The following is a 12,219-nucleotide window of genomic DNA, read 5'->3' as shown; positions in this document are numbered from 1 at the left end:
AGATTCTGAGAACAAGGCTGCATCTATAGCACTGTGGAATTCTAGCCTTTGCTTAGAGTACTTGTGCCTAGAGACATGTTTCTGTAAGGATAGGACTGATGTGAACATGCCTGTCATGTGTGGGCACTGAGTGTTTACTTGGGTCAGAGCAACTGACAGCACACCCATTGTGTCACTCTTACATGTATGCACACAATGTATATAGTCAATGAATACATGCACACATATGCGCACATGCACACTTGGATGCACACATACTTAATGTACAAATTATACAGCACACGCTGCAAGTGCAAAGCATGAGCAATTGGTCCTACCTCCTCACCCATCCATCACTTCCATTCATTTGTCTGCCTTGAGCTATGTGGTGCTGAATTAACCAACTTGCCCTAAATCATAGTTGAGCGTTTGGCTATAATCAGGAAGCTGCCATTCCCTACTGCAGCAGTAACCCAGAATCCCCTGTGTCTGGTCTAAGAAGAGCCCATTAAGAATGAGCAGTGGAGTCTGCACAAAGAGAAGTTTCCATCCCTTGGGAGTGGGGGTTTGTTACACTGTTGCCATCCTAAAGGCCCAGGATTTATAGCCAGTTCCCAGTAGCAGGTCTGGGTGGGAACTTGGAGCAGGTGAGGGAACCCACAGGTAGTTAATAATATATGCTGGGGACACTGAGTGGGCTCCTGGGGCTCATTTATCTAACAGCAATGTTCAGTCTTAGATTTTTACAACTGTATAGACAGGAAAAGGAGTTGGCAGGGGTCCAAAGACCAGACCCTAGACAGTGGGCTGGGATCATACAGGACACATACAAGTCACATGGCCACACATAGGGATGCACAAATTACCACTATGGTAATACCTGCTTCTTGCAGGCAGTGGATCAGAGTGGAGTGGCCCTGGGGAGAACCTTCCAGAGCTCTTGGTGTTGCTAGCTAAGTTAGGGGTCCTCTTCCCCCCAAAGGCCCCATGATGCTTGGAGGGCTGCCACTGCCTCCTGAGCCCACCCAACTGTTGCAAGACAGCAAAACTGTGACTGTTTGCCTTGAGTCCCCACTGGCCCACTGCAGAACATTCTGCTGGAGGTATAGCCAACTCAGCTCAGCCTGCGCCCGTCTGAGCCGGGAAAAAACTCATTAAACCTTCCTAATGACAAATGCTCCAGCAGGCAGCTGGCAAAGAGCGATTGCTCTAGAAAGCAGCCAGATGAGAGCAGGCTCAGGTGACTGTTCATGAGACTCAGGCCTGTGGGGAGGGAGGGAGGGAGGGCTCTCTTGGGGTCCAGGCTTAATATTGCTCTGGTCCCCAAGCCTTGCTGGTTGGAGCCACCACCACCCAGGTTGCTCCCCCCTCACCCCCCCACCAATCGCTTGTGGGTATATGCAGAAACCTTGATTGAATTCTGAGCCCTCAGTCCATAGGCTCCGGCAGTTGTAGGAGGAGACATAGGGCCCTAGCCAAGGTAGGAGAGCCCTCCTTCTCTCCCCACCTGCCACTCAAAGCAGTATCCATTTCCCAGCCCTCTCCACCAGGATCTCTGTTCTTCTGGGAGCTGATAAAGCCCCCCTCTCCACCAGTTGAGGGGGCCTCTGTTGCCATGGAAACAGCACCTGGATAGTGCTAGGTCTGGTGGCTGAACCCAGGAATAACCAGTCAGAAGTGGGTGGCAGATGCTGGGTATGATTTGTTCTCACCAATAAGCAGTCTGTCTGTGTGCTGAGGGGGAGGGATGGGCATTGGGGGGTGTGCCAAGGCAGATGCTGAGCCAGGTTCCCCCAGGATCTTTCCAGACCTAATAGCTGGAAGTGGGGTGGGGGGTGGGGTGGTCTGGGCATACCTGAGCAGTCCCCAGGGTGCTTATACAATTGGGTCTGGATTGGTTGGGCTCGGAGGTATCTTGCTGCCCTGGGAGTTTAGCTAGTGGAAAGAATTCTTGCCAGCACCCCCCAGGCTGTGGAAAAGACAGCTTCTTAGAGCTGGAGAACAGTCTGGACACTTGGGCTTAGGGCACAGTGGGTAAAAGTCCCATCCCTGAGACAAGGGCCCCACACCTCACCAGGAAGGTAACGATACAGGACCACCAGCCAGTGGTTCCAGATTTAATGGAAGGTGCATAGGGTGCTGCATCGCACCGAGGCTGAGCTGCTGCATCGCCAGGTATGGAGCGTCTGCTTTTTGCAGCTGAACAGAGGAATGGTGCATATAACTAACAAGAAAAAAGGCCCTCCTGCCTGCCTCTGAGACCTGGAGGATCAGGTCACCTCTGATCCCCTGAGCCTGGGGGCCTCCCCACCCCCACTGCCCTTCTGAAGTCAATTCCTCCAGAAGGAGCCTGGCTAGGACAGCCCCAAATGGGGGCAAACAGGGAGCGGGATGCTCAGAGTCCCCATCTCAGAGCCCCACTCCCAGTCATTTTAGGAACAATAAATACTGTGTGACAGTAGCAGGAAGGGCGTCCATGGGCTGTGTGGCAGCCCGTGCAGGCTTGCCAGGTGCCTGCCCTCATTCTGTGCGTAGGATGATATGAATGCCTGAATCCGTGAACACTGGACCACTCATCTCCCCTGTCCGTAGAGCAAACGATGCATCCTCAAACGGTTTCTGCATCTGACCTGTGAAACAGCAGAGACAGTGGAGGTCAGGCACAGGCTGCATCGCAGATGGGGCTCCTGCCTACATTCAGTCTCTAGCATATTCATTATGGGGTTTATAGCCCTGTCCCTATGCAGTGCTGAGCTGTGGCCCAGCTGAGGGCCACAGGCCCATTAAGGAGGCTCCGGGAAGCCCAAGGACAGCATGAGTAACAGTAGACAGAGCTGTGTTGCACGATCAACTGTCCAGGTTTCTAGCTGAACATTATCTGTCCTGCAGGGAGGTAGCCAGGGTTGGCAGCAGAGGCTTGCTACCCGTCTCCTAAGCAGGGGCTCACACCTCACACTTCCAGCCCATGCCAGAGATGGAGAGAAAAGAGAGGAGGAAGAAGAAAAGGGAGGTTGGAGGAAGAAGGGATCTAATTTCCTCTGCCCTTGGCAGACAGGTCTGAGCCCTGGGTTGCTTCCCTTGGCCATTTTCCCCCCCTGCCAATGGGGGAGAGTATGATTCTGGAGCACAGGCGCTAAAGCTCTCAGGGATCCCTTCCTATAGCTCTACCAGAAGATGCCAGTGACAAAACAGAGCCACCTTGATGGGCCTGTGAGGGGGACAATAATCCTGGGAGGAAAGACACCAAGGAGGTTTTATATCCCTTTTGCAGTACAAAAAACACAAGCCAGGAAGTCTGAGGGCTATGCTGCCACCTGGTGGACCGGAAGGCCTGTGCAGGAGGGTCATTCCTCTGGAGCTTTCCTCCCTCTCCGGGCCCTCCCACCCAGAACACTGTAGGGAGGTGCTGGGTGTGGTGGTCTCTACTCTTGCCTACCTCTGCTGAAGGCACCCAGGTCTCCCCTGGCTTTGGCAGAGCTGCAGTCACTGAACTGTGAGGCCAGAGATTCAAAGTCTTCTTCTCCTGACTTAATCTTCTGGATATAGCCTGTAGGGAGATAAGGGGAGAGCCCTGCTTCAGATACAGAGGCCAGAAAGGATGCAGGAAGAACTGGACACTCCTGGGAGCTGGGCCAGACCTGCCTGACCCAAGCACCTTGTTCTCTACAAGGTTATGCTGACCCCACCTACAACACCTCCCATACCCTCAGGGTACAAACTAGTCACCCATCCTTATGCACCTATGGCCGTAAGTTGGCCTGAATAGCCAGGCTAGTCAACCACAGGTGCATAAGAATGTAAGCACCCACAAACGCACAGTGACCTCTTTTCAGGCCTGGACACAGAGCTGGAACCTCACAGCAGATAACTGCCCACCCCTATTCCTGGGGCGATGTCAAGGCTCTGGAGACATGCAGCCAAGCTCTTCACTGGGGCTGGTGACATCTTCAGCTGTGGGCAGCAGGAGCCTCTACCTGTGTAACACGGGAGGCACAGCAGAGTACCCACTGGGACACTTTGAAGACCTCGAGGTGAGGCTGTAAGGGCTGTCTGTGAGCGCCCATACAATGGTCCCATAGGCAAGGTACCACATTGTATTGGCAGAGCCCAGGAGCCATTAAACTGGCTTTACTGGGCCTTGACTCTCCTGCGGTGTCAGGAAGCAAGGGCTGCTGGGAAGAAGGTGAATAGTGACTGAAGCAAAGCCTCAAAACAACAATAACAACAGAAATCACTTGTCACACAGCCTGTTCTATCTAGGTTCTATCCCTTGGACCTATTACAGTATAAGAAGCAACTTCGCCAAGTTGTGTCTTCTGACCTTCATACATGCTTACTAACCCCCCACCAAAACAAAACAAAACAAAGTCAGACAAACAACAAAAACGTTTAAAGGACCTATGCTCAGGGGAGTGAGAGCACAGTGCCATGCATGTGGATGCACGTGAGCCTGTGTTATGCACACTCAGACTTGTGCCAGGCACCTGGGTCTAGGTAGCACCTGAGGTGGGCAAGACAGCCCATCCTGTCCCCAGCTTCTGTCTAACGTGTGGACATGGTACACAGAGACTCCCTGGCAGCCACCCTGACCTGAGCAGCTCTCAAAGTTTTCACAGCTAGCCCTCAAAGGACTCTTTTATTTCTGAGACAGAACCTCCTATGTAGCTCAGGCTATCCTTGAATCCTCAACCTTCCTGCTTCAGCTCCTGGAGTGTTGGTCATGGCCATGCATTCTACATGGGGCTCCCCAGGGATCTCGGCCTGACACAGCTGCTGCAGGACTTCTACCCACACTTCCCAGCCTAGCTGGAGAGGCTTCTGGACAGCCTTGAGCTGCTCAGGGTGCACATCACTTAAGGTCCCAACTGGTGCCTGGACAACAAGGAATGTTACTAGCTGCTACAACCAGTGCCTTGAGGGCCAGGAACCCAGCCATTCTCGAGGGCTTTGGGCCTCAGGCTCCTAGGGCACCAACGTCTGACACACAGGGCAGACAATATGACTGACAAACATCCCAGGAGTCACCCTATCTGAATGCACTCCATGACAGTTACTGTGGTGTTTGGTCTACAACCTACCAGGGCATACCTGTCTATTAAGGGCTCCCCAACTCCCCTCTTTTTGCCTTGGTCAGAAGAGGCTGTCACCACAAACCATTGCCTAGAGTCAGAGATACACTGGGCCATGTGTTTTGACCTCATATGGGTGACTTGTCTAGCTACCACCCTTGGTATAGAGTTCCCCTGTACAGAATGAATCATATCAGTAACCTTGACCCAGTAAACTCCTGATTCTCATCTCCCTGGCTGTCTAGTTGTGTTCTCTGTGGAGATCAAACCATCTCCCCAGGGATCTTGGCCAGCTCTAGCCCCAAGGCAGTGTCACTTAGATGTAGCCACGGCCACAGGGAAATGTAGATGGGATAGCCAGAGGCTTCTCACAGACATAATGTCAAGCTATAGACATTTAATAAAGAAAGCACTGAGCTGGATGACAGAACCCGACAATCTCAGCACTCAGGACACTGAGGCATAGATACTGACTCAAAAAAGAAATCTAGCCAGGGACCCTCATTTACCACTGTTCCCTACTCCTGTATCTAGACCTGCACACAGACATATTCCTGGTGGCCAAAAAGCTAATGAATAAATGAAGCAGAAACTATCCATGAGGAAAGAGATGGGGACCTTGCACTATTCTTCAGACAGTGACACTGCTATTTCTTGCTTTTTGTTACCGGAACTTCTATATTCAGGGCTGAGGCCAGATTCCTTGGGCTTTCTCTGGGACAAATTGCAGTCTCAATAGGAGGTGGGGAAGAAATAACTTCTCTGAGAGTGCCTGTCCAACTTGGCCAATAACACCCCAGTCAGGTAGCAGTTTGAATACAAATGGCCCCATAGACTCCTATATTTGAATGCTTAGTCACCAAGTGATGGGACTATTTGAAAAGGATTAGTAGGTATGGCCTTGTTGTAGGAAGTGTGTCACTAGGGATGGACCGAGATTTTAAACAGCCACACCAGCCCCAGTGTTTCTCTCTGCCTGTCTGCTGTAGATCAGGATGTAAAGCTCTGAGCTACTTCTCCGGTGCCATTTGTGCCACCATGCTCCCTGCCATGGTGATGATGGACTAACCTCTGAAATGGTAAGCCAGCCCCAATTAAATGCTTCCTTTTTAGGAGTTGCCTTGATCATGGTGTCTCTTCACAGCAATGGAACAGTAGAGAAGGGACTAAGACAAAGGGATCCAGGAGTCCCCTAGACAGCAAGCATAGCAGCCGAATGTCCATCTCTGCAGACATGTGTGGGTTCAGCAGTCCCTGAGGTTGAGGACAGTGGCAGGCCGAGCTTCAAACTCCAGCTGTTGGGATCTGACCCTGCTTGGTGGTTCCCAAGTTTGAGTATCCAATGGTTTTGGGGAAGGGAGAGGGTAGGATTCTGCTTTAGGGTGCCTCATGAAATGACTGGCCTAATGAATTAGGGCAGCTGGGAGCTGGGGAGATGGTTCAGTGGGTAAAGGTGCTTGTGCCATCCCTAACTATTTGCACTCCATTCTCAGGAACAGGAGAACCAACTCTTCCTGCAGGTTGTCCTCTAACCTCCACATGCTTGCTCTGGCATACGTGTATACATACAAATAAAGAAGTGTAAAAAAAAAAATGTAATGAGCTAATAGGAGCTCTCACTTCACAGGGTTATTCTGAGGGATGAGTGAGTGACTGCCATAGTCAAGACTGATGTAGAACAAACCGCTGACAGCTATAAATGCTCACTCTTCTGCTATGGGCTGCATGCTAGTGTCCCAAAATGCACTATGAAGAAGCCCTGGCTCCTGGTATGACTATCCTGGGAGATAAGGAGTCTACAAGGATGGGCCCTGAAATGCTATGATGAGATTCATAAGAAGAGGCACAGCCGGGCTAACTAAGGCTTTAGCTTAGTAGAGTGCTCTCCTTCCTACACCAGATCCCAGGTTCAATCTCTAAATCAAGGATAGCAGTGCAAACCTGTAATACCAGCATTTAGGAGCCAGAGATGAGCAAGTCAGAAGTTCAAGGTCACCCTTGGCTACATGGGGAATTGTAAGGCCTGCTTGGGCTACATAGCTCTATCTTTAAAGGGAGGTGAAGATAGCCAAGGTACCTTTTAATCCCAGCACTTGGAGGCAGAAGCAGATGGACCTCTGAGTTTGAGGCCAGCCTGGTCTACAGAGTGAGTTCCAGGACAGCCAGGGCTACACAGAGAAACCCTGTCTCAAAAAACCAAACCAAACCAAACCAAACCAAACCAAATGACAGCCAAGGTCAGCAAAGGAAACAACAGAAGCAGCTATCTGCAAGTCCAGAAAAGCAATCTCACCAGGAACCTACAGGGGAGAATAAAGAGAGGTGCAGGTTTGTTGGTAGCTGGTATTTAAGAATGCCTCTAGGGGAAAACACGAGGCATAAATTTTTCCAGAACTGTAAGAAAGAAACTAAACTACAAAGCTTGTAGCATAGTTGCTGCAGGCTAAGGCACAGAATGAACCAAAAGGGTGGTTCCTCAACCTAAAAATGTTTAGATAATCCCTCTCAGATCACAGGTGACCCATAGGGGAAGGATCTGGTTGGGGAAGACCCGAAGGATGGGCCCAGAGACATAGCCATAGGCCACCAGGCTGGATGGACACCACTCAGCCAGAGGAGGCAGCTGTCTTTGAAGCCTGGAAAAGCGGGGCTCATACTCTGGTTCTGAGCCTCCCTGGACTCTCAGGGCCTCCATGAGTAGGGACAAAGTAACATGGAACAGGAAGCCAGGGTCTGTCTACAGCTTGGCTGTCTCAGACAAGGACATGGCAATGATACCAGCTGGGCTTCAGGTTTCTTCTGGCTACCATCCAGCAGCTGTAGAGGAGCCAGTGCTAGGAAAGGAGCTGCAGCAGGAATGCAGAGGTGCTGCTTCCAAAACAGGCAATCTGTTTCCTCAAGGCAGAAGGGGAACTGATGGTCCCTCCAGGCCAAGGCTAGCAGCAGGGGCAGATACTGCTCCTATCACCGTCACCTGATCCCCCTGCAATAAGCTCTGGGTTCAAATTGAGCCAGTGTTCTCAATAAAAACCAAACAAACTGAAGAGCTGGGTCAGTGCTTAAGAGTGCTTGGCTGGCTCTTCCTGAGGACCCAGGTTTGGTTTACAGCATCCATATATGGCAGGTCACAACTGCCTATAACTCTAGTTCCTGGGGATCTGATGTCTTCTTCTGGCCTGTTTGGGCAGCAGGCATTCATGTGGTGTATATACAAACACACAGGCACTCACATACATAAAATAATCTTAAACACATCACACAAAGGGCCAGTAAGATGGCTTAGCAGGTGATGAGTTCAATCCCTAGGGCTCACACAGTGGGCGGAAGCCTACCCGTAGGAACTGTCCTTTGACTTCCACACGTGAGCATGTGCATTCCCATACACATACAACTGAAAAGACAGTCAGAAGTTAAGAGCACAGGCTACATTTACAAAAAACCTGGCTTTAGTGTGCAGCACCCACACAGTAGTTGACAAACCTAACACCAATTTTAGGAAACCTGATTGATGCCTTCTAGCCTCCTCTGACCAGATACACACATGCTGTACATACATACATGCAGGCAAAACACCCACACAGTTATTTATCAAAAACGGGTTGTTAAAAATGGACCCATTACTCTACAGGGCCAGCTCCGTGCTTACAGTCCCTGGTCTATCTCCAGACCTACCCACAGATCCTAGGCCTCTCCTTGATGACGTCATTCAGGATGGCTCCCACTGACCCAGACTGCCTCCCCTATGACAATGGCCTTTGGGGTAAGTATGTTCTAATGTTCACTTTACACAAGAGAAAACTGAGTCTTGAGTGAGGCTCTGAATCTCCCAGATCACAGAGCTCACCAAATACTGCTTCTATTTAACCAGGGTGCTGACTTTCTAGACCTGGCCACTCTAAATGGCAAGCAGAAAGAGCGAGGGCCTGCATGGGTGAGCTCATCCCAAAATAGGCACTTCTTTTCATGATAAGGTCGTCAAGTGGCCTGGAATTCAGTTTGTAGGACCTAGGACTTAAACAAAATGCACTTATGTGTGCATATGTACCACAGTATTTTCACTGGGATCAGAACATAGCTTGAGGGAGTAGGTCTCTTCTTCCACTATGTAGGGCCCAGGAATTGAATTCAGACCCTCAAGTTCAGTGGCAAGTTCCTTTGCCCACCGAGCCGTCTTCCCAGCCCCAGCCTGAACCTGTGAGCCTTGTCTCTGTCTCCATGCAGAGATGTCAGGTTTACAGGGTACTAGAGACAAAAGCCAAGGCTCTCTGCTAACAACTGAGCTACACCCCTACTATAATAGAGTACTTCTCCAGAAGTGATGCTCACCAGACTGGGTGGAGGGTCTGCTGGGACTTACAAGACCCCGTGATGAGTAATGCTTATTGTCAACCTGACAGAATCTACAATAATCTGGAAGATGGGCTGCTGGGAAGAGGAGGCCAGCTGAACACCGGCACAAACACACTGCTCTCTGTCCCTGACAGTGCTGAGCTGAGCACCAGCACAAGTGCACTGCTCTCTGTCCCTACTGTGATATGACCTGTTCCTTCACTGTGACTTTCCTGCTGTGGTCAACTATGACCTGTAACTGTGACATGAACCCAAACAAACCTTTCTCTATTAAACTGCTTAGCAGTCCAAACAAACAAACAAAAAACCCCATTTAAAAACTTTACTTATAGCCAGGCAGTGGTGGCGCACACCTTTAATCCCAGCACTTGAGAGGCAGAGATAGGTGGATTTCTGAGTTGGAGGCCAGCCTGGTCTACAGAGTGAGCTCCAGGACAGCGAGGGCTACACAGAGAAACCCTGTCTCGAAAAAAAACTAAACCAAACCAAACCATACCAAACCAAACCAAACCAAACCCAAACCCAAAACCAAAAACCAAAAAACCCCCCAAATGTTACTTATTTCTTGGGGCAGGAAAGCACACATGCTGTGGTGGGCTGGGGGGCAGAAACTCCCAGGAGTGGGTTCTCTCCACCGTATGTATCCTGCAATGGAACTTTAGGCCCTCAGCTTCAGCAGCAAGTGCCCCTGCCTGCTGAACCCCTTTGCTGGTCCAGTTGAGAGAGGACCTCCAACAGCCCCTGCTCCCTTCCCTACTCACCATTGATCAGCTCCAGGGCCTCCTCCTTGCTCCTGGTGATCTTTTCCTGCCGCCAGGATGAGGGCCTCCGAGATTGGCTGTGCTTCACCAGTAGATGTGAGCAGCGCACCCTGGCAGGCTCACCCTGGCCATTCTTGCTGCTGCCTCCAACAGTGCTGCCTCCGCTGGGCCGCTCCCACTGGCTAGCATTGGTGATGTGATTGAAGTAGTATACCCGGCCTGGGGGAAAGCAGCATCTACTTCAACTGGGGCTGGGCCGAGGAGGACCCCATCCCAAAAGCCAGGATGGCTACGGGCTCGGGAGGTACCTTCTTTAGCAGATCCATTTCCTGCTCTACCCCATGCTACAGGCTCAGGAGGATGCTGTCCCCATTAGGACTTGTCAGGGCTGTGCTAACACTTAGGCGGTACCAGACAGACACTAAACCAGTAAATCAGATGAAACAGCGTCCAGGCCTTCTTGATGGCTTGGCAGGTAATGGAACTTGCCAAGTCTGACAACCTGAGTTTGATCTCCAGGAACTCATCAAGTGCAAGGAGAGAAGCCATCAGCCTCAAGGTGTCTGTCTTCTGATCTCCACGTGTACACCATGGCATAGTGCCACCTTACAAACTAATAGAATTAGATTCTCAAAAGCATCCTTAGCTATAGTTTAAGAATAGCCTTGGCTACATGGGACCCAACTCCAAACATACACAACAAACAAATAGCATGGGCTGAGGATCTAGTTCACTGGTTCAGTGCTTGCTTGGCATTTGTGAGGTTCTAGGTTCAAGTCCCAGGATCATAAACCATCAAAAGATAAAGAGTGTAACTGTTTTTACCCATTGCTCCATTCCAGACAAAACCTAGGCACCACCTTCTCCATCTCTGCTTACAGCAGCAGCAATTGTGTCGTGTGCATAAACAGAGATGGATACCCCAAAGCTCTCTTCTTAACCCTGCACTGGTAGCCTTGAGAGCTACCAGTCAGAGAGCAGGAAAGCAGCATTACCTGGGACTTGATGTCACCTGAGTGACAGTGAAGAGCAGAAAGGAGATGGCAAGTCAAACACTCGAGGGGAAAGTCTGGCTTAGTGGAGCATACCTGTATGCGTAGCACTAGGGAGGCTGAGGCAGGAGGATGGATGTCTGCAGTTTGAAGCCAGTAAAGGGAAGTTTGCAAGACTGCCTCAAAAAAGAGAAAGAGAAAAGAAGGGGGGTGGAGGGTTATGGCAGAAGCTTGAAGGAAGGACCCAGTAGATTCTGGGTCACTCCAAGGGCTAAGAGTCTATCTGGGTTACATAGCTGATCTAGCATCAAAGAAGGGCTGAGAGTTACCCACGAAAGAAGGGCTTTCATAGTCCTACTGAGAACAAATGGCAAGAATTGGAATTGGTCCATAGCTAGGCAGACAGGCAGGTGTAGAGGGGTGTGTGTGTGTGTGTGTGTGTGTGTGTGTGTGTGTGTGTGTAAAAGAGTTTTACTATGGGGGGAGTCTCACCAGCTGCTCTTCTATCGGACTGGAGTTCAATTTCCAGTACTCACCTGGAGGCTTACACCTGTCTGTAATTCTAGTCCAAGGGTGCCCAGCACCCTCTTCAAGCTTCTCCGTGGGTATTGCATGCATATGGAACACACAGGCAAGCCTAATGCCCATACATGTATTGAAAAGGAAGTTTATGTAGGCCAGGATAACCATGAACTAGACTGATCTCGGGCTTCTGTATAAGTGCTAGAACACAGCTGCGTGCCACCACACCCCGCTAGAAACAAGTTTATACTAGAGGTCACAACCCCATGCTAGGAATGGAACAGCCTGGACAGGAGCTAAGCTTCTAGGGTAAGTCCAACTAAAACCTTTGCAACGGGCCATCTCCCTGAACCCCAGCTTTCTTGTCTGCAGAACTGGGGAGAGAATAGGACATCAGAGCTCAGCATAAAGGCATATAACTTTAGTCCCCGCGCTGACAGGCCGAAGCACAAAGAACATGAGTTGGAAGCCAGCTTGGCCTACAGCAAGACTTTACCTCAGCTAATTAATCTGTGATGTAATTACAGTAGAAAACCAGAGGTTCAA

At 50.4% G+C, this 12,219-nt stretch overlaps 1 protein-coding gene across 1 annotated transcript in view; it reads right to left on the bottom strand.

Annotated features, from left to right (window-relative positions):
• Positions 1-2,082: 2,082 nt before the first annotated feature.
• Pin1 (peptidylprolyl cis/trans isomerase, NIMA-interacting 1) overlaps positions 2,083-12,219 on the bottom strand; it is a 12,214-nt gene continuing 2,077 nt past the window's right edge. Inside the window, exons 2-4 of the mRNA XM_031343155.1 lie at positions 10,160-10,378; positions 3,416-3,526; positions 2,083-2,609 (exon numbers count right to left, since the gene is read on the bottom strand). Coding sequence (XP_031199015.1) covers positions 2,500-2,609; positions 3,416-3,526; positions 10,160-10,378 — 440 coding nt within the window. The 3' untranslated portion in view covers positions 2,083-2,499. The remainder of the gene's footprint in view (positions 2,610-3,415; positions 3,527-10,159; positions 10,379-12,219) is intronic.

This window comes from Mastomys coucha, unplaced genomic scaffold (genome assembly GCF_008632895.1).
Source record: "Mastomys coucha isolate ucsf_1 unplaced genomic scaffold, UCSF_Mcou_1 pScaffold23, whole genome shotgun sequence".
In the NCBI taxonomy this organism is placed as follows: domain Eukaryota; kingdom Metazoa; phylum Chordata; class Mammalia; order Rodentia; family Muridae; genus Mastomys; species Mastomys coucha.
This window is presented reverse-complemented; position numbering and strand designations above follow the sequence as displayed.